This window comes from Psittacula echo, assembly GCF_963264785.1.
Source record: "Psittacula echo genome assembly, chromosome: 2".
Taxonomy (NCBI): Eukaryota; Metazoa; Chordata; class Aves; order Psittaciformes; family Psittacidae; genus Psittacula; species Psittacula echo.
In genome coordinates, this window is record NC_137737.1 from 160,827,749 (window position 1) to 160,851,580 (window position 23,832).

The 23,832-nt window shown below is 59.7% G+C and overlaps 1 protein-coding gene across 1 annotated transcript in view; it reads right to left on the reverse strand.

Moving 5' to 3' along the window:
- The window catches only part of GPT (glutamic--pyruvic transaminase), a gene marked incomplete at both ends in the record, with an annotated part of 31,538 nt that overhangs the window by 5,139 nt on the left and 2,567 nt on the right, over positions 1-23,832 (reverse strand). The window contains 6 exons of the mRNA XM_080610529.1: positions 6,660-6,796; positions 6,876-6,955; positions 9,497-9,740; positions 11,262-11,392; positions 13,084-13,192; positions 15,714-15,803. Of these exons, the coding sequence (XP_080466655.1) occupies positions 6,660-6,796; positions 6,876-6,955; positions 9,497-9,740; positions 11,262-11,392; positions 13,084-13,192; positions 15,714-15,803 (791 nt within the window). The remainder of the gene's footprint in view (positions 1-6,659; positions 6,797-6,875; positions 6,956-9,496; positions 9,741-11,261; positions 11,393-13,083; positions 13,193-15,713; positions 15,804-23,832) is intronic.

Below are 23,832 nucleotides of genomic sequence, written 5' to 3' on the forward strand. Positions count from 1 at the left end.
GACCCAGGGATGGGGCTGGGATGGGGACCCCTGCATGGGAGCCTATGGAGAGGGACCCAGGGATGGGGCTGGGATGGGGACCCCTGCATGGGAGCCTATGGAGAGGGACCCAGGGATGGGGCTGGGATGGGGACCCCTGCACGGGAACCTATGGAGATGGACCCAGGGATGGGGCTGGGATGGGGACCCCTGCATGGGAACATATGGAGAGGGACCCAGGGATGGGGCTGGGATGGGGACCCCTGCACGGGAACCTATGGAGAGGGACCCAGGGATGGGGCTGGGATGGGGACCCCTGCATGGGAACCTATGGAGAGGGACCCAGGGATGGGGCTGGGATGGGGACCCCTGCACGGGAACCTATGGAGAGGGACCCAGGGATGGGGCTGGGATGGGGACCCCTGCATGGGAGCCTATGGAGAGGGACCCAGGGATGGGGCTGGGATGGGGACCCCTGCACGGGAACCTATGGAGAGGGACCCAGGGATGGGGCTGGGATGGGGACCCCTGCATGGGAGCCTATGGAGAGGGACCCAGGGATGGGGCTGGGATGGGGACCCCTGCACGGGAGCCTATGGAGAGGGACCCAGGGATGGGGCTGGGATGGGGACCCCTGCACGGGAACCTATGGAGAGGGACCCAGGGATGGGGCTGGGATGGGGACCCCTGCACGGGAACCTATGGAGAGGGACCCAGGGATGGGGCTGGGATGGGGACCCCTGCACGGGAACCTATGGAGAGGGACCCAGGGATGGGGCTGGGATGGGGACCCCTGCACGGGAACCTATGGAGAGGGACCCAGGGATGGGGCTGGGATGGGGACCCCTGCATGGGAGCCTATGGAGAGGGACCCAGGGATGGGGCTGGGATGGGGACCCCTGCACGGGAGCCTATGGAGAGGGACCCAGGGATGGGGCTGGGATGGGGACCCCTGCATGGGAACCTATGGAGAGGGACCCAGGGATGGGGCTGGGATGGGGACCCCTGCATGGGAACCTATGGAGAGGGACCCAGGGATGGGGCTGGGATGGGGACCCCTGCACGGGAACCTATGGAGAGGGACCCAGGGATGGGGCTGGGATGGGAACCCCTGCACGGGAACCTATGGAGAGGGACCCAGGGATGGGGCTGGGATGGGGACCCCTGCACGGGAACCTATGGAGAGGGACCCAGGGATGGGGCTGGGATGGGGACCCCTGCACGGGAACCTATGGAGAGGGACCCAGGGATGGGGCTGGGATGGGGACCCCTGCACGGGAACCTATGGAGAGGGACCCAGGGATGGGGCTGGGATGGGGACCCCTGCATGGGAACCTATGGAGAGGGACCCAGGGATGGGGCTGGGATGGGGACCCCTGCATGGGAACCTATGGAGAGGGACCCAGGGATGAGGCTGGGATGGGGACCCCTGCACGGGAACCTATGGAGAGGGACCCAGGGATGGGGCTGGGATGGGGACCATGGATGGGAACCTATGGAGATGGACCCAGGGATGGGGCTGGGATGGGGACCCCTGCATGGGAACCTATGGAGAGGGACCCAGGGATGGGGCTGGGATGGGGACCATGGATGGGAACCTATGGAGAGGGACCCAGGGATGGGGCTGGGATGGGGACCCCTGCATGGGAGCCTATGGAGAGGGACCCAGGGATGGGGCTGGGATGGGGACCCCTGCACGGGAACCTATGGAGAGGGACCCAGGGATGGGGCTGGGATGGGGACCCCTGCATGGGAACCTATGGAGAGGGACCCAGGGATGGGGCTGGGATGGGGACCCCTGCATGGGAACCTATGGAGAGGGACCCAGGGATGGGGCTGGGATGGGGACCCCTGCACGGGAACCTATGGAGAGGGACCCAGGGATGGGGCTGGGATGGGGACCCCTGCACGGGAGCCTATGGAGAGGGACCCAGGGATGGGGCTGGGATGGGGACCCCTGCACGGGAACCTATGGAGAGGGACCCAGGGATGGGGCTGGGATGGGGACCCCTGCACGGGAACCTATGGAGAGGGACCCAGGGATGGGGCTGGGATGGGGACCCCTGCATGGGAGCCTATGGAGAGGGACCCAGGGATGGGGCTGGGATGGGGACCCCTGCACGGGAACCTATGGAGAGGGACCCAGGGATGGGGCTGGGATGGGGACCCCTGCACGGGAGCCTATGGAGAGGGACCCAGGGATGGGGCTGGGATGGGGACCCCTGCATGGGAACCTATGGAGGGGGACCCAGGGATGGGGCTGGGATGGGGACCCCTGCATGGGAGCCTATGGAGAGGGACCCAGGGATGGGGCTGGGATGGGGACCCCTGCACGGGAGCCTATGGAGAGGGACCCAGGGATGGGGCTGGGATGGGGACCCCTGCACGGGAACCTATGGAGATGGACCCAGGGATGGGGCTGGGATGGGGACCCCTGCATGGGAACATATGGAGAGGGACCCAGGGATGGGGCTGGGATGGGGACCCCTGCACGGGAACCTATGGAGAGGGACCCAGGGATGGGGCTGGGATGGGGACCCCTGCATGGGAACCTATGGAGAGGGACCCAGGGATGGGGCTGGGATGGGGACCCCTGCACGGGAACCTATGGAGAGGGACCCAGGGATGGGGCTGGGATGGGGACCCCTGCATGGGAGCCTATGGAGAGGGACCCAGGGATGGGGCTGGGATGGGGACCCCTGCACGGGAACCTATGGAGAGGGACCCAGGGATGGGGCTGGGATGGGGACCCCTGCATGGGAGCCTATGGAGAGGGACCCAGGGATGGGGCTGGGATGGGGACCCCTGCACGGGAGCCTATGGAGAGGGACCCAGGGATGGGGCTGGGATGGGGACCCCTGCACGGGAACCTATGGAGAGGGACCCAGGGATGGGGCTGGGATGGGGACCCCTGCACGGGAACCTATGGAGAGGGACCCAGGGATGGGGCTGGGATGGGGACCCCTGCACGGGAACCTATGGAGAGGGACCCAGGGATGGGGCTGGGATGGGGACCCCTGCACGGGAACCTATGGAGAGGGACCCAGGGATGGGGCTGGGATGGGGACCCCTGCATGGGAGCCTATGGAGAGGGACCCAGGGATGGGGCTGGGATGGGGACCCCTGCACGGGAGCCTATGGAGAGGGACCCAGGGATGGGGCTGGGATGGGGACCCCTGCATGGGAACCTATGGAGAGGGACCCAGGGATGGGGCTGGGATGGGGACCCCTGCATGGGAACCTATGGAGAGGGACCCAGGGATGGGGCTGGGATGGGGACCCCTGCACGGGAACCTATGGAGAGGGACCCAGGGATGGGGCTGGGATGGGGACCCCTGCATGGGAGCCTATGGAGAGGGACCCAGGGATGGGGCTGGGATGGGGACCCCTGCACGGGAACCTATGGAGAGGGACCCAGGGATGGGGCTGGGATGGGGACCCCTGCATGGGAGCCTATGGAGAGGGACCCAGGGATGGGGCTGGGATGGGGACCCCTGCACGGGAGCCTATGGAGAGGGACCCAGGGATGGGGCTGGGATGGGGACCCCTGCACGGGAACCTATGGAGAGGGACCCAGGGATGGGGCTGGGATGGGGACCCCTGCACGGGAACCTATGGAGAGGGACCCAGGGATGGGGCTGGGATGGGGACCCCTGCACGGGAACCTATGGAGAGGGACCCAGGGATGGGGCTGGGATGGGGACCCCTGCACGGGAACCTATGGAGAGGGACCCAGGGATGGGGCTGGGATGGGGACCCCTGCATGGGAGCCTATGGAGAGGGACCCAGGGATGGGGCTGGGATGGGGACCCCTGCACGGGAGCCTATGGAGAGGGACCCAGGGATGGGGCTGGGATGGGGACCCCTGCATGGGAACCTATGGAGAGGGACCCAGGGATGGGGCTGGGATGGGGACCCCTGCATGGGAACCTATGGAGAGGGACCCAGGGATGGGGCTGGGATGGGGACCCCTGCACGGGAACCTATGGAGAGGGACCCAGGGATGGGGCTGGGATGGGAACCCCTGCACGGGAACCTATGGAGAGGGACCCAGGGATGGGGCTGGGATGGGGACCCCTGCACGGGAACCTATGGAGAGGGACCCAGGGATGGGGCTGGGATGGGGACCCCTGCACGGGAACCTATGGAGAGGGACCCAGGGATGGGGCTGGGATGGGGACCCCTGCACGGGAACCTATGGAGAGGGACCCAGGGATGGGGCTGGGATGGGGACCCCTGCATGGGAACCTATGGAGAGGGACCCAGGGATGGGGCTGGGATGGGGACCCCTGCATGGGAACCTATGGAGAGGGACCCAGGGATGAGGCTGGGATGGGGACCCCTGCACGGGAACCTATGGAGAGGGACCCAGGGATGGGGCTGGGATGGGGACCATGGATGGGAACCTATGGAGATGGACCCAGGGATGGGGCTGGGATGGGGACCCCTGCATGGGAACCTATGGAGAGGGACCCAGGGATGGGGCTGGGATGGGGACCATGGATGGGAACCTATGGAGAGGGACCCAGGGATGGGGCTGGGATGGGGACCCCTGCATGGGAGCCTATGGAGAGGGACCCAGGGATGGGGCTGGGATGGGGACCCCTGCACGGGAACCTATGGAGAGGGACCCAGGGATGGGGCTGGGATGGGGACCCCTGCATGGGAACCTATGGAGAGGGACCCAGGGATGGGGCTGGGATGGGGACCCCTGCATGGGAACCTATGGAGAGGGACCCAGGGATGGGGCTGGGATGGGGACCCCTGCACGGGAACCTATGGAGAGGGACCCAGGGATGGGGCTGGGATGGGGACCCCTGCACGGGAGCCTATGGAGAGGGACCCAGGGATGGGGCTGGGATGGGGACCCCTGCACGGGAACCTATGGAGAGGGACCCAGGGATGGGGCTGGGATGGGGACCCCTGCACGGGAACCTATGGAGAGGGACCCAGGGATGGGGCTGGGATGGGGACCCCTGCATGGGAGCCTATGGAGAGGGACCCAGGGATGGGGCTGGGATGGGGACCCCTGCACGGGAACCTATGGAGAGGGACCCAGGGATGGGGCTGGGATGGGGACCCCTGCACGGGAGCCTATGGAGAGGGACCCAGGGATGGGGCTGGGATGGGGACCCCTGCATGGGAACCTATGGAGGGGGACCCAGGGATGGGGCTGGGATGGGGACCCCTGCATGGGAGCCTATGGAGAGGGACCCAGGGATGGGGCTGGGATGGGGACCCCTGCACGGGAGCCTATGGAGAGGGACCCAGGGATGGGGCTGGGATGGGGACCCCTGCACGGGAGCCTATGGAGAGGGACCCAGGGATGGGGCTGGGATGGGGACCCCTGCACGGGAACCTATGGAGAGGGACCCAGGGATGGGGCTGGGATGGGGACCCCTGCATGGGAGCCTATGGAGAGGGACCCAGGGATGGGGCTGGGATGGGGACCCCTGCACGGGAACCTATGGAGAGGGACCCAGGGATGGGGCTGGGATGGGGACCCCTGCACGGGAACCTATGGAGAGGGACCCAGGGATGGGGCTGGGATGGGGACACCATGGTGTTCTCCACCCTTGGCCCCACATCACCTCCACCCCCATGCCAGGTCTGGGGCAGCTCTAGGGCCTGCTGGGCTGGACCATCCCCTCCCTTGGACCCACAGCATCACCATTCCCAACCCATGGCATCCATGAGGTGGTGGAATCACCCCCTCCGCCTCTATACCATGGGGTAGAGGACCACCATTCCCACCCTTGAACCCATGGGGCCATGGCATCCCTGTCTCCAACCCAGAAGACCCATTGGGTGGTGGCATCTCCATCTCAAGCCCAGGAGATCCAAGGAGCCACAGCATCCCCATCCCCAACCCACTGCATTCATCGGCATCACTGTCCTCACCCTTGTACCCATGGGCCCACAGCATCCCCATCCCTAATCCATGACATCCATGGGGCCATGACACCCCCATTCCCAATCCATGACATCCATGGGGCCATGACACCCCCATCCCCAACCCATGACATCCATGGGGCCATGACACCCCCATTCCCAATCCATGGCATCCATGGGGCCATGACACCCCCATTCCCAACCCATGACATCCATGGGGCCATGACACCCCCATTCCCAATCCATGGCATCCATGGGGCCATGACACCCCCATCCCCAACCCATGACATCCATGGGGCCATGACACCCCCATCCCCAACTCATGACATCCATGGGGCCATGACACCCCCATTCCCAATCCATGGCATCCATGGGGCCATGACACCCCCATTCCCAACCCATGACATCCATGGGGCCATGACACCCCCATTCCCAATCCATGGCATCCATGGGGCCATGACACCCCCATCCCCAACCCATGACATCCATGGGGCCATGACACCCCCATTCCCAATCCATGGCATCCATGGGGCCATGACACCCCCATTCCCAATCCATGGCATCCATGGGGCCATGACACCCCCATTCCCAATCCATGACATCCATGGGGCCATGACATCCCCATCCCCAACCCACGCCATCCCTTGGGCGGTGGCATCACCTTCTCCACCCTCAGCCCCCCATCCCCTCCATCCCCACCCAGCTCTAGGGCACCTCTGGCACCCATGGGACCGTCCCCACCCCGGAGGCGGCAGCGGTGGGGCAGTGACCCCATGGGCACCACTCACTCTCCGGTGAAGCCCTTGGACAGGGAGTGGAAGGACGCCAGCTCCACCGTCTCCGAGTAGGGCGGCCCCATCTCCACCAGCACCTTCTTGAAGGAGTGGAACACGGAGCCCTCGGCGTAGACGTTGTCCTGGTAGACCTGGGGGGGCGGTTGGGGGTCAGGGCCGTGGGGGGAGACCCCCCGGTGTGGGGCAGGGGCTCCCGCGGGCCCCACTCGCCTCGTCGGCCATCAGGAAGAGCCGCTCCTCGTACGCGAACCTGATGACGTCCTCCATGCATTCGCGGCTCTGGACCTGGCCTGGGGGCACGGGGGCATCGGGGGGGGGGGTTGTGGGGCTCAGACCCAGAACTGGGTGGGTTGGGCTGGTCCCAATCCAGCCCCGGGGGCTCTGGGGCCCTTCCCAGTCTATGGCTCCCATCCCATCCCCAGGGCTCCCATCCTATAGCTCCCATCCCCACGGGTCCCATCCCCACCTATGGATCCCCTCCCAACCCATGGCTCCCATTCCATCCTATAGCTCCCATTCCCAGGGGTCCCATCCCCACCTATGGATCCCATCCCAACCCATGGCTCCCATTCCATCCTATAGCTCCCATCCCCACGGGTCCCATCCCCACCTATGGATCCCCTCCCAACCAATGGCTCCCATTCCATCCTATAGCTCCCATTCCCAGGGGTCCCATCCCCACCTATGGATCCCATCCCAACCCATGGCTCCCATTCCATCCTATAGCTCCCATTCCCAGGGGTCCCATCCCCACCTATGGATCCCATCCCAACCCATGGCTCCCATTCCATCCTATAGCTCCCATCCCCACGGGTCCCATCCCCACCTATGGATCCCATCCCAACCCATGGCTCCCATTCCATCCTATAGCTCCCATCCCCATGGCTCCCATCCCAACTGATGGATCTCATCCCAGGGTCCCATTCCAGTCTTGGTTTAGCACCCCTGGAGTTCCATTCCAGTCTTGGTATCCCATCCCCATGGTTCCCATCCCCATGTCTCCCACCCCAACCTATGGATCCCATCCCATGGCTCCCATCCCATGGCTCCCATCCCATGGCTCCCATCCCATGGCTCCCATTCCATGTCTTCCATCTCCATGTCTCCCATCCCATCCCCATGTAGCCCATCCCCATGTCTTCCATCCCATCCCATGGCTCCCATCCCCATGGCTCCCACCCCAACCTATGGATCTCACCTCCATGTCTTCCATCCCATCCCAACCTATGGATCCCATCTCTGTCTCCCATCCCAACCTATGGATCCCATCCTCATGTCTTCCATCCCATTCCCATGTCTCCCATCCCAACCTATGGATCCCATCCCCATGTCTTCCATCCCATCCCAACCTATGGGTCCCATCCCATGTCTCCCATCCCATCCCAACCTATGGATCCCATCCTATGTCTCCCATCCCCATGTCTCCCACCCAAACCTATGGATCCCATCCCCATGTCTCTCACCCCAACCTATGGATCCCATCCCATGGCTCCCATCCCATGGCTCCCATCCAATCCCATGTCTCCCATGCCCATGTTTCCCATCCCAACCTATGGATCCCATCCCCATGTCTCCCATCCCACTGTCTCCCATCCCATCCCACGGTTCCCACCCCAACCTATGGATCCCATCCCCATGTCTTCCATCTCCATGTCTCCCATCCCAACCTATGGATCCTATCCCATGTCTCCCATCCCCATGTCTCCCACCCCAACCTATGGATCCCATCCCATGGCTCCCATCCCATGGCTCCCATCCAATCCCATGTCTCTCATGCCCATGTCTCCCACCCAAACCTATGGATCCCATCCCCATGTCTCTCACCCCAACCTATGGATCCCATCCCATGGCTCCCATCCCATGGCTCCCATCCAATCCCATGTCTCTCATGCCCATGTTTCCCACCCAAACCTATGGATCCCATCCCCGTGTCTCCCATCCCAATGTCTCCCATCCCATCCCACGGTTCCCACCCCAACCTATGGATCCCATCCCCATGTCTTCCATCTCCATGTCTCCCATCCCAACCTATGGATCCCATCCCCATGTCTCCCATCTCCATGTCTCCCATCCCAACCTATGGATCCCATTCCCATGTCTCCCATCCCATCCCAACCTATGGATCCTATCCCATGTCTCCCATCCCCATGTCTCCCACCCCAACCTATGGAACCCATCCCATGGCTCCCATCCCATGGCTCCCATCCAATCCCATGTCTCTCATGCCTACGTTTCCCATCCCAACCTATGGATCCCATTCCCATGTCTCCCATCCCATCCCAACCTATGGATCCTATCCCATGTCTCCCATCCCATGGCTCCCATCCAATCCCATGTCTCCCATGCCCATGTTTCCCACCCCAACCTATGGATCCCATTCCCATGTCTCCCATCCCATGGCTCCCATCCAATCCCATGTCTCCCATGCCCATGTTTCCCACCCCAACCTATGGATCCCATCCCATGTCTCCCATCCCATGGCTCCCATCCAATCCCATGTCTCCCATGCCCATGTCTCCCACCCCAACCTATGGATCCCATTCCCATGTCTCCCATCCCATGGCTCCCATCCAATCCCATGTCTCCCATGCCCATGTTTCCCACCCCAACCTATGGATCCCATTCCCATGTCTCCCATCCCATGGCTCCCATCCAATCCCATGTCTCCCATGCCCATGTCTCCCACCCCAACCTATGGATCCCATCCCCATGTCTCCCATCCCATGGCTCCCATCCAATCCCATGTCTCCCATGCCCATGTTTCCCACCCCAACCTATGGATCCCACCCCCGTGTCTCCCACCCGCGGGCTCCCATCCCGGCGCTGGGTACCGGTGGGGTTGCCGGGGTTGATGATGCAGAGCACGCGGGGGCAGCTCCGGCTCCGGCCCTCGGCCAGCGCCCGCCGCAGCTCGGCCATGTCCAGGGCCCAGACGTGCTCCTCGTCCAGGAAGTAGCTGAGCTGCACGGCGTCGAGCTCGGCGATGGCCGCCGAGTAGAGCGGGTACTGCGGGACTGGCACCAGCACCCCCGTGCGCCCCCGCCCCGAGCCCGACACCAGCAGCTTCAGCATCGTCTGCGGGACGGAGGGGACGGGGCGGCCGTGGGAGAGGGAACGGGGCACAATGGGGGGGGGGAGACAATGGGGGGGGGATGGGGGAGACAATGGGGGGGAGACAATGGGGGGGGATGGGGGAGACAATGGGGGGGTGGGGGAGACAATGGGGGGGATGGGGGAGACAATGGGGGGGTGGGGGAGACAATGGGGGGGATGGGGGAGACAATGGGGCGGTGGGGGGAGACAATGGGGGGGATGGGGGAGACAATGGGGCGGTGGGGGGAGACAATGGGGGGGTGGGGGAGACAATGGGGGGGTGGGGGAGACAATGGGGGGGGATGGGGGAGACAATGGGGGGGGATGGGGGGGATGCAATGGGATGGGGATGGGGTGGTGTGGAGATAGAGGGGATGGGCATGGGGACATGGTGGGGACATCGTGGGGACAGGGATGCAGGGCACTGGGGTGGCACAGGGACAATGTGGGCACGGGGATGGTGTGAGGACACCGCGGTGCGGGCAGGGGGACGGCGGGGACCCAGGGATGGGGGCACGGGGACAGGGTGGGAGCGGTGCGGGCAGGGGGACACGGTGGGGGCACGGGACCGGAGCCAGCCCCGGCAGAGACCCCGGGGGGAAAGGGGGGGTTTGGGGGTGCCGGGGTTGGGGTTTGGGGGTGCCGGGGTTGGGGTTGGGGGTGCAGGGGTTGGGGTTTGGGGGTGCCGGGGTTGGGTTTGGGGGTGCCGGGGTTGGGGGTTTGGGGGTGCCGGGGTTGGGTTTGGGGGTGCCGGGGTTGGGGTTTGGGGGTGTTTTTGGGGTGCCGGGGTTGGGTTTGGGGGTGCCGGGGTTGGGTTTGGGGGTGCCGGGGTTGGGGTTTGGGGGTGTTTTTGGGGTGCCGGGGTTGGGTTTGGGGGTGCCGGGGTTGGGTTTGGGGGTGCCGGGGTTGGGGTTTGGGGGTGCCGGGGTTGGGTTTGGGGGTGCCGGGGTTGGGGGTTTGGGGGTGTTTTTGGGGTGCCGGGGTTGGGGTTTGGGGGTGTTTTTGGGGTGCTGGGGTTGGGTTTGGGGGTGCCGGGGTTGGGTTTGGGGGTGCCGGGGTTGGGGTTTGGGGGTGGTTTGGGGGTGCCGGGGTTGGGTTTGGGGGTGCCGGGGTTGGGGTTTGGGGGTGCCGGGGTTGGGTTTGGGGGTGCCGGGGTTGGGGGTTTGGGGGTGTTTTTGGGGTGCCGGGGTTGGGGTTTGGGGGTGCCGGGGTTGGGTTTGGGGGTGCCGGGGTTGGGGTTTGGGGGTGCCGGGGTTGGGAGTTTGGGGGTGCTGGGGTTGGGGGTTTGGGGGTGTTTTTGGGGTGCCGGGGTTGGGTTTGGGGGTGCCGGGGTTGGGGTTTGGGGGTGGTTTGGGGGTGCCGGGGTTGGGTTTGGGGGTGGTTTGGGGGTGCCGGGGTTGGGTTTGGGGGTGACGGGGTTGGGGTTTGGGGGTGCCGGGGTTGGGTTTGGGGGTGCCGGGGTTGGGTTTGGGGGTGCCGGGGTTGGGGTTTGGGCGCTGTTACCACGATGGCGTCGCTGGCGCCCGTGGACAGGAAGATGTGGTCGCGGTTGGCGGGGACCCCATCGCGGCGCTGCAGGAACCGCGCCACGTCCCCGCGCACCAGGTCCAGGCCGGGGCTGGCGCTGTAGGAGCCTGGGGGGGGACACGGGGACAGCGGGGCCGGGGGGGTGAGGGTCTGAAGGCAACGATGGAGGGGCCTGAAGGGGACACCAGGGCCCCAAAAGTGATGCTCAAGATCCCCAAGGGGACATCAAGGGGACACCGATGTCCTATAGGGGACACCAATGTCCTATAGGGGACACCGATGTTCTATAGGGGACACCAATGTTCTATAGGGGACACCAGTGTTCTATAGAGGACACCGATGTTCTATAGGGGACACCAGTGTCCTATAGGGGACACCGATGTTCTATAGGGGACACCGATGTCCTATAGGGGACACCGATGTTCTATAGGGGACACCAAGGTCCTATAGGGGACACCGATGTTCTATAGGGGACACCGATGTTCTATAGGGGACACCAGTGGCCTATAGGGGACACCGATGTCCTATAGGGGACACCGATGTCCTATAGGGGACACCGATGTTCTATAGGGGACACCAATGTCCTATAGGGGACACCGATGTTCTATAGGGGACACCGATGTCCTATAGGGGACACCGATGTTCTATAGGGGACACCGATGTCCTATAGGGGACACCGATGTCCTATAGGGGACACCGATGTTCTATAGGGGACACCAGTGTCCTATAGGGGACACCGATGTCCTATAGGGGACACCAATGTTCTATAGGGGACACCGATGTTCTATAGGGGACACCGATGTCCTATAGGGGACACCAATGTTCTATAGGGGACACCGATGTTCTATAGGGGACACCAGTGTCCTATAGGGGACACCAATGTCCTATAGGGGACACCGATGTCCTATAGGGGACACCGATGTTCTATAGGGGACACCAATGTCCTATAGGGGACACCGATGTCCTATAGGGGACACCAATGTCCTATAGGGGACACCGATGTTCTATAGGGGACACCAGTGTCCTATAGGGGACACCAATGTCCTATAGGGGACACCGATGTCCTATAGGGGACACCAATGTCCTATAGGGGACACCGATGTTCTATAGGGGACACCAGTGTCCTATAGGGGACACCAATGTCCTATAGGGGACACCGATGTCCTATAGGGGACACCGATGTTCTATAGGGGACACCAAGGTCCTATAGGGGACACCGATGTTCTATAGGGGACACCGATGTTCTATAGGGGACACCAGTGTCCTATAGGGGACACCGATGTTCTATAGGGGACACCGATGTCCTATAGGGGACACCGATGTTCTATAGGGGACACCAAGGTCCTATAGGGGACACCGATGTTCTATAGGGGACACCAATGTTCTATAGGGGACACCAAGGTCCTATAGGGGACACCGATGTTCTATAGGGGACACCGATGTTCTATAGGGGACACCAATGTCCTATAGGGGACACCGATGTTCTATAGGGGACACCGATGTCCTATAGGGGACACCAATGTCCTATAGGGGACACCGATGTCCTATAGGGGACACCGATGTTCTATAGGGGACACCGATGTCCTATAGGGGACACCGATGTCCTATAGGTGATGTCAGTGCTCCATAGGTGACACCAATGCCCCACAGGTGACACCAGTGTCCCTTAGGTGATGTCACTGACCCATGGGTGACGTCAGTGCCCCACGGGTGACATCAGTGCCCCCTGTGGGTGACGTCACTGCCCCCTGTGGGTGACGTCACTGCCCCCTGTGGGTGACGTCAGAGCCCCGCTCACCCGCGCTCTGCCCCGCGCACGCCTCCAGCAGGCGCCGGGCTCGAGCTTTGGCGTCCTCGGGGATGGAGGGGTCCGAGAGCAGCTCCGGGTACAGGCAGAGCGCGGCCACCTGCGGGCACGGCAATGGGGCAGGGATGGGGCAGCGATGGGGCAGGGATGGGGCAGGGATGGGGCAGGGATGGGGGCAGGGATGGGGCAGGGATGGGGGCAGGGATGGGGCAGGGATGGGGGCAGGGATGGGGTAGGGATGGGGCAGGGATGGGGCAGCGATGGGGCAGGGATGGGGGCAGGGATGGGGCAGGGATGGGGGCAGGGATGGGGCAGGGATGGGGGCAGGGATGGGGCAGCGATGGGGCAGCGATGGGGCAGGGATGGGGCAGCGATGGGGCAGCAATGGGGCAGGGATGGGGCAGGGATGGGGCAGCGATGGGGCAGTGATGGGGCAGGGATGGGGCAGGGATGGGGCAGGGATGGGGCAGGGATGGGGCAGCGATGGGGCAGGGATGGGGCAGGGATGGGGCAGGGATGGGGCAGCGATGGGGCAGCGATGGGGCAGGGATGGGGCAGCGATGGGGCAGCGATGGGGCAGCGATGGGGCAGCGATGGGGCAGCGATGGGGCAGCGATGGGGCAGCGATGGGGCAGGGATGGGGCAGCGATGGGGCAGGGATGGGGCAGGGATGGGGCAGCGATGGGGCAGCGATGGGGCAGGGATGGGGCGGCGATGGGGCGGCGATGGGGCGGCGATGGGGCAGCGATGGGGCAGCAATGGGGCAGGGATGGGGCAGCGATGGGGCAGGGATGGGGCAGCGATGGGGCAGCGATGGGGCGGCGATGGGGCAGCGATGGGGCAGCAATGGGGCAGGGATGGGGCAGCGATGGGGCAGGGATGGGGCAGCAATGGGGCAGGGATGGGGCAGCGATGGGGCAGGGATGGGGCGGCGATGGGGCGGCGATGGGGCAGCGATGGGGCAGGGATGGGGCAGCGATGGGGCAGGGATGGGGCAGCGATGGGGCAGCGATGGGGCAGCGATGGGGCGGCGATGGGGCGGCGATGGGGCAGCGATGGGGCAGCGATGGGGCAGGGATGGGGCAGCGATGGGGCAGCGATGGGGCAGCGATGGGGCGGCGATGGGGCAGCGATGGGGCAGCAATGGGGTGGCAATGGGGGAGCAACGGGGCACCAGAGACATCAATGGGGCATGGGCACATCAGTGGGGCACAGGGACAGCAATGGGGCTCTGGGGACATCAGTGGGGTATCAGGGACCTCAATGGAACAGGGGAAGCACAGTGGGATATGGGGCACCCCAAAGGGATGTGGGGCACCTCAATGGGGCAGGGGCAGCCCAATGGGGCAGGGGCACCCCAATGGGGCAGGGGCAGCCCAATGGGGCAGGGGCAGCCCAATGGGGCAGGGGCACCTCAACGGGGCAGGGGCAGCCCAATGGGGCAGGGGCACCTCAATGGGGCAGGGGCAGCCCAATGGGGCAGGGGCAGCCCAATGGGGCAGGGGCACCTCAACGGGGCAGGGGCACCTCAATGGGGCAGGGGTACCCCAATGGGGCAGGGGCACCTCAATGGGGCAGGGGCACCCCAATGGGGCAGGGGCACCTCAATGGGGCAGGGGCAGCCCAATGGGGCAGGGGCAGCCCAAAGGGGCAGGGGCAGCCCAATGGGGCAGGGGCACCTCAATGGGGCAGGGGCAGCCCAATGGGGCAGGGGCAGCCCAATGGGGCAGGGGCACCTCAATGGGGCAGGGGCAGCCCAATGGGGCAGGGGCAGCCCAAAGGGGCAGGGGCACCCCAATGGGGCAGGGGCACCTCAATGGGGCAGGGGCACTTCAATGGGGCAGGGGCACCCCAAAGGGGCAGGGGCACCTCAATGGGGCAGGGGCACCTCAATGGGGCAGGGGCACCTCAACGGGGCAGGGGCAGCCCAACGGGGCAGGGGCACCTCAATGGGGCAGGGGCACCCCAATGGGGCAGGGGCACCTCAACGGGGCAGGGGCAGCCCAATGGGGCAGGGGCACCTCAATGGGGCAGGGGTACCCCAATGGGGCAGGGGCACCTCAATGGGGCAGGGGCACCCCAATGGGGCAGGGGCACCCCAATGGGGCAGGGGCACCTCAACGGGGCAGGGGCACCCCAATGGGGCAGGGGCACCTCAATGGGGCAGGGGCACCCCAATGGGGCAGGGGCACCCCAATGGGGCAGGGGCACCTCAACGGGGCAGGGGCACCCCAATGGGGCAGGGGCACCTCAATGGGGCAGGGGCACCCCAATGGGGCAGGGGCACCTCAATGGGGCAGGGGCACCCCAATGGGGCAGGGGCACCCCAATGGGGCAGGGGCACCTCAATGGGGCAGGGGCACCCCAATGGGGCAGGGGCACCTCAATGGGGCAGGGGCAGCCCAATGGGGCAGGGGCAGCCCAAAGGGGCAGGGGCAGCCCAATGGGGCAGGGGCACCTCAATGGGGCAGGGGCAGCCCAATGGGGCAGGGGCACCCCAATGGGGCAGGGGCACCTCAATGGGGCAGGGGCACTTCAATGGGGCAGGGGCACCCCAATGGGGCAGGGGCACCTCAATGGGGCAGGGGCACCTCAATGGGGCAGGCCCCCAGCTCCCGTACCTGGCGCAGGAAGGTGATCGGTTTCTGCCCCATGGCGTGAGCGTCACCGATGTTGGCCTTGATCACCTCAGTGAAGGGTTTGGGAATACCCTGGGGACAGGGTGGGATATGGGATATGGGATATGGGGTATGGGATATGGGATATGGGATATGGGATATGGGATATGGGATATGGGGTATGGGATATGGGGTATGGGATATGGGATATGGGATATGGGATATGGGATATGGGATATGGGGTATGGGGTATGGGATATGGGATATGGGATATGGGGTATGGGGTATGGGATATGGGATATGGGATATGGGATATGGGATATGGGATATGGGATATGGGGTATGGGATATGGGGTATGGGATATGGGATATGGGGTATGGGGTATGGGATATGGGATATGGGATATGGGGTATGGGATATGGGGTATGGGGTATGGGATATGGGATATGGGATATGGGATATGGGATATGGGGTATGGGATATGGGGTATGGGATATGGGATATGGGGTATGGGATATGGGATATGGGATATGGGGTATGGGATATGGGATATGGGATATGGGGTATGGGGTATGGGATATGGGATATATGGGATATGGGATATGGGATATGGGGTATGGGATATGGGGTATGGGATATGGGGTATGGGGTATGGGATATGGGGTATGGGATATGGGATATGGGGTATGGGATATGGGGTATGGGGTATGGGATATGGGATATGGGATATGGGATATGGGATATGGGATATGGGGTATGGGGTATGGGATATGGGATATGGGGTATGGGATATGGGGTATGGGATATGGGGTATGGGATATGGGATATGGGATATGGGATATGGGATATGGGGTATGGGATATGGGGTATGGGATATGGGATATGGGGTATGGGATATGGGATATGGGATATGGGGTATGGGATATGGGATATGGGGTATGGGATATGGGATATGGGATATGGGGTATGGGATATGGGATATGGGGTATGGGATATGGGATATGGGATATGGGGTATGGGGTATGGGATATGGGGTATGGGGTATGGGGTATGGGATATGGGATATGGGATATGGGGTATGGGGTATGGGATATGGGATATGGGATATGGGGTATGGGATATGGGATATGGGATATGGGATATGGGGTATGGGATATGGGATATGGGGTATGGGATATGGGATATGGGGTATAGGATATGGGGTATGGGATATGGGATATGGGATATGGGGTATGGGATATGGGATATGGGATATGGGGTATGGGATATGGGATATGGGATATGGGATATGGGGTATGGGATATGGGATATGGGATATGGGATATGGGGTATGGGATATGGGATATGGGATATGGGGTATGGGATATGGGGTATGGGATATGGGGTATGGGGTATGGGATATGGGGTATGGGATATGGGATATGGGGTATGGGATATGGGGTATGGGGTATGGGATATGGGATATGGGATATGGGATATGGGATATGGGATATGGGGTATGGGGTATGGGATATGGGATATGGGGTATGGGATATGGGGTATGGGATATGGGGTATGGGATATGGGATATGGGATATGGGATATGGGATATGGGGTATGGGATATGGGGTATGGGATATGGGATATGGGGTATGGGATATGGGATATGGGATATGGGATATGGGATATGGGATATGGGGTATGGGATATGGGATATGGGGTATGGGATATGGGATATGGGATATGGGGTATGGGATATGGGATATGGGGTATGGGATATGGGATATGGGATATGGGGTATGGGGTATGGGATATGGGGTATGGGGTATGGGGTATGGGATATGGGATATGGGATATGGGGTATGGGGTATGGGATATGGGATATGGGATATGGGGTATGGGATATGGGATATGGGATATGGGATATGGGATATGGGATATGGGGTATGGGATATGGGATATGGGGTATAGGATATGGGGTATGGGATATGGGATATGGGATATGGGGTATGGGATATGGGATATGGGATATGGGGTATGGGATATGGGATATGGGATATGGGATATGGGGTATGGGATATGGGATATGGGATATGGGATATGGGGTATGGGATATGGGATATGGGGTATGGGATATGGGATATGGGATATGGGGTATGGGATATGGGATATGGGATATGGGGTATGGGGTATGGGATATGGGGTATGGGGTATGGGGTATGGGATATGGGATATGGAGTATGGGATATGGGATATGGGATATGGGGTATGGGAATGGGTATGGGTATGGGGTATGGGATATGGGATATGGGATATGGGGTATGGGATATGGGATATGGGATATGGGGTATGGGATATGGGGTATGGGATATGGGATATGGGGTATGGGGTATGGGATATGGGATATGGGGTATGGGGTATGGGGTATGGGATATGGGATATGGGGTATGGGATATGGGATATGGGATATGGGGTATGGGGTATGGGGTATGGGATATGGGGTATGGGATATGGGATATGGGGTATGGGATATGGGATATGGGGTATGGATATGGGATATGGGATATGGGGTATGGGGTATGGGTATGGGGTATGGGATATGGGGTATGGGATATGGGATATGGGGTATGGGATATGGGATATGGGATATGGGGTATGGGATATGGGATATGGGATATGGGGTATGGGGTATGGGATATGGGATATGGGGTATGGGGTATGGGGATATGGGATATGGGGTATGGGATATGGGATATGGGGTATGGGATATGGGATATGGGATATGGGGTATGGGATATGGGATATGGGATATGGGGTATTGGGTATGGGATATGGGATATGGGGTATGGGTATGGGTATGGGGTATGGGATATGGGTATGGGATATGGGTTATGGGATATGGGATATGGGATATGGGGTATGGGGTAGGGATATGGGATATGGGATATGGGGTATGGGGTATGGGATATGGGATATGGGATATGGGGTATGGGATATGGGATATGGGATATGGGGTATGGGGTATGGGGTATGGGATATGGGGTATGGGATATGGGATATGGGGTATGGGATATGGGATATGGGATATGGGGTATGGGATATGGGATATGGGATATGGGGTATGGGGTATGGGATATGGGATATGGGGTATGGGGTATGGGGTATGGGATATGGGGTATGGGGTATGGGATATGGGATATGGGATATGGGATATGGGGTATGGGGTATGGGATATGGATATGGGGTATGGGGTATGGATATGGGATATGGGGTATGGGTATGGGTATGGGATATGGGGTATGGGGTATGGGATATGGGATATGGGATATGGGATATGGGTATGGGATATGGGATATGGGATATGGGGTATGGGGTATGGGATATGGGATATGGGGTATGGGGTATGGGGTATGGGATATGGGATATGGGGTATGGGGTATGGGATATGGGGTATGGGGTATGGGATATGGGATATGGGGTATGGGATATGGGTATGGGGTATGGGATATGGGATATGGGTATGGGGTATGGGGTATGGGGTATGGGATATGGGATATGGGGTATGGGATATGGGGTATGGGATATGGGGTATGGGGTATGGGATATGGGATATGGGGTATGGGATATGGGGTATGGGATATGGGATATGGGATATGGGGTATGGGATATGGGATATGGGGTATGGGATATGGGGTATGGGATATGGGATATGGGGTATGGGATATGGGGTATGGGGTATGGGATATGGGGTATGGGATATGGGGTATGGGATATGGGGTATGGGATATGGGATATGGGGTATGGGATATGGGATATGGGATATGGGGTATGGGGTATGGGATATGGGGTATGGGATATGGGATATGGGTATGGGATATGGGGTATGGGATATGGGATATGGGGTATGGGATATGGGATATGGGATATGGGGTATGGGATATGGGATATGGGATATGGGATATGGGGTATGGGATATGGGATATGGGGTATGGGATATGGGATATGGGGTATGGGATATGGGGTATGGGATATGGGATATGGGATATGGGGTATGGGGTATGGGATATGGGATATGGGATATGGGATATGGGGTATGGGATATGGGGTATGGGGTATGGGATATGGGATATGGGTATGGGGTATGGGATATGGGATATGGGATATGGGATATGGGGTATGGGGTATGGGATATGGGATATGGGGTATGGGGTATGGGGTATGGGATATGGGATATGGGATATGGGATATGGGGTATGGGGTATGGGATATGGGATATGGGATATGGGGTATGGGATATGGGGTATGGGGTATGGGATATGGGATATGGGGTATGGGGTATGGGATATGGGATATGGGATATGGGATATGGGGTATGGGGTATGGGATATGGGATATGGGGTATGGGGATATGGGATATGGGATATGGGGTATGGGATATGGGATATGGGGTATGGGGTATGGGATATGGGGTATGGGATATGGGGTATGGGGTATGGGGTATGGGATATGGGGTATGGGATATGGGATATGGGATATGGGGTATGGGGTATGGGATATGGGATATGGGATATGGGATATGGGGATATGGGATATGGGGTATGGGATATGGGGTATGGGATATGGGATATGGGGTATGGGGTATGGGATATGGGATATGGGATATGGGGTATGGGATATGGGATATGGGATATGGGATATGGGGTATGGGGTATGGGATATGGGGTATGGGATATGGGGTATGGGGTATGGGATATGGGGTATGGGATATGGGATATGGGATATGGGGTATGGGATATGGGATATGGGGTATGGGGTATGGGATATGGGATATGGGATATGGGGTATGGGATATGGGATATGGGATATGGGATATGGGGTATGGGGTATGGGATATGGGGTATGGGATATGGGGTATGGGGTATGGGATATGGGGTATGGGGTATGGGATATGGGGTATGGGATATGGGATATGGGATATGGGATATGGGGTATGGGGTATGGGATATGGGGTATGGGATATGGGGTATGGGGTATGGGATATGGGGTATGGGATATGGGGTATGGGATATGGGATATGGGGTATGGGATATGGGGTATGGGATATGGGATATGGGATATGGGGTATGGGGTATGGGATATGGGGTATGGGATATGGGATATGGGATATGGGGTATGGGGTATGGGATATGGGATATGGGGTATGGGATATGGGATATGGGATATGGGATATGGGGTATGAGATATGGGGTATGGGATATGGGGTATGGGGTATGGGGTATGGGATATGGGATATGGGATATGGGATATGGGGTATGGGATATGGGATATTGGGTATGGGGTATGGGATATGGGGTATGGGGTATGGGATATGGGGTATGGGATATGGGATACGGGGTATGGGATATGGGGTATGGGGTATGGGGAATGGGGTATGGGATATGGGGTATGGGTATGGGGTATGGGGTATGGGGTATTGGATATGGGATATGGGATATGGGATAAGGATATGGGATATGGGGTATGGGGTATTGGGTACGGGATATGGGATATGGGATATGGGATATGGGGTATGGGGTATGGGATATGGGATATGGATATGGGATAGGTGGGATATGGGACAGGTGGGATATGGGACAGGAGGGATATGGGACAGGTGGGATATGGGACAGGTGGGATATGGGATAGGAGGGATATGGGACAGGTGGGATATGGGATAGGAGGGATATGGGATAGGAGGGATATGGGATAGGAGGGATATGGGATAGGAGGGATATGGGATAGGTGGGATAGGAGATAGGTGGGATATGGGATAGGTGGGATATGGGATAGGAGGGATATGGGATAGGAGGGATATGGGACAGGTGGGATATGGGATAGGAGGGATATGGGACAGGTGGGATATGGGATAGGTGGGATATGGGATAGGAGGGATATGGGATAGGAGGGATATGGGATAGGAGGGATATGGGATAGGTGGGATATGGGATAGGTGGGATATGGGATAGGAGGGATATGGGATAGGTGGGATATGGGATAGGAGGGATATGGGATAGGAGGGATATGGGATAGGTGGGATATGGGATAGGAGGGATATGGGATAGGAGGGATATGGGATAGGAGGGATATGGGATAGGTGGGATATGGGATAGGTGGGATAGGAGATAGGTGGGATATGGGATAGGTGGGATATGGGATAGGAGGGATATGGGATAGGTGGGATATGGGATAGGAGGGATATGGGATAGGAGGGATATGGGATAGGTGGGATATGGGATAGGAGGGATATGGGATAGGAGGGATATGGGATAGGTGGGATATGGGATAGGAGGGATATGGGATAGGAGGGATATGGGATAGGAGGGATATGGGATAGGTGGGATATGGGATAGGAGGGATATGGGATAGGTGGGATATGGGATAGGAGGGATATGGGATAGGAGGGATATGGGATAAGTGGGATATGGGATAGGAGGGATATGGGATAGGAGGGATATGGGATAGGTGGGATATGGGATAGGAGGGATATGGGATAGGTGGGATATGGGATAGGAGGGATATGGGACACGTGGGATATGGGATAGGAGGGATATGGGATAGGTGGGATATGGGACACGTGGGATATGGGATAGGAGGGATATGGGATAGGAGGGATATGGGATAGGAGGGATATGGGATAGGTGGGATATGGGATAGGTGGGATATGGGATAGGAGGGATATGGGATAGGAGGGATATGGGATAGGTGGGATATGGGATAGGAGGGATATGGGACACGTGGGATATGGGATAGGTGGGATATGGGATAGGTGGGATATGGGATAGGAGGGATATGGGATAGGAGGGATATGGGATAGGAGGGATATGGGACAGGTGGGATATGGGATAGGTGGGATATGGGATAGGTGGGATATGGGATAGGAGGGATATGGGATAGGTGGGATATGGGACAGGTGGGATATGGGATAGGAGGGATATGGGATAGGAGGGATATGGGACAGGTGGGATATGGGATCGGTGGGATATGGGATAGGTGGGATATGGGATAGGAGGGATATGGGATAGGTGGGATATGGGACAGGTAGGATATGGGATAGGAGGGATATGGGATAGGAGGGATATGGGATAGGTGGGATATGGGATAGGAGGGATATGGGACACGTGGGATATGGGATAGGTGGGATATGGGATAGGTGGGATATGGGATAGGAGGGATATGGGATAGGAGGGATATGGGATAGGAGGGATATGGGATAGGAGGGATATGGGATAGGAGGGATATGGGACAGGTGGGATAGGAGGGATATGGGATAGGAGGGATATGGGACAGGTGGGATATGGGACAGGTGGGATATGGGATAGGAGGGATATGGGATAGGTGGGATATGGGACAGGTGGGATATGGGATAGGAGGGATATGGGATAGGTGGGATATGGGACAGGTGGGATATGGGATAGGAGGGATATGGGATAGGAGGGATATGGGATAGGAGGGATACGGGATAGGAGGGATATCGGATAGGTGGGATATGGGACAGGTGGGATATGGGATAGGAGGGATATGGGATAGGAGGGATATGGGATAGGTGGGATATGGGATAGGAGGGATATCGGATAGGAGGGATATGGGATAGGAGGGATATGGGATAGGTGGGATATGGGATAGGAGGGATATGGGATAGGAGGGATATGGGACAGGTGGGATATGGGATAGGTGGGATATGGGACAGGTGGGATATGGGACAGGTGGGATATGGGACAGGTGGGATATGGGATAGGAGGGATATGGGATAGGAGGGATATGGGACAGGTGGGATATGGGATAGGTGGGATATGGGACAGGTGGGATATGGGACAGGTGGGATATGGGATAGGAGGGATATGGGATAGGAGGGATATGGGACAGGTGGGATATGGGACAGGTGGGATATGGGATAGGAGGGATATGGGATAGGTGGGATATGGGACAGGTGGGATATGGGATAGGTGGGATATGGGATAGGAGGGATATGGGATAGGTGGGATATGGGATAGGTGGGATATGGGACAGGTGGGATATGGGACAGGTGGGATATGGGATAGGTGGGATATGGGACAGGTGGGATATGGGATAGGAGGGATATGGGATAGGAGGGATATGGGATAG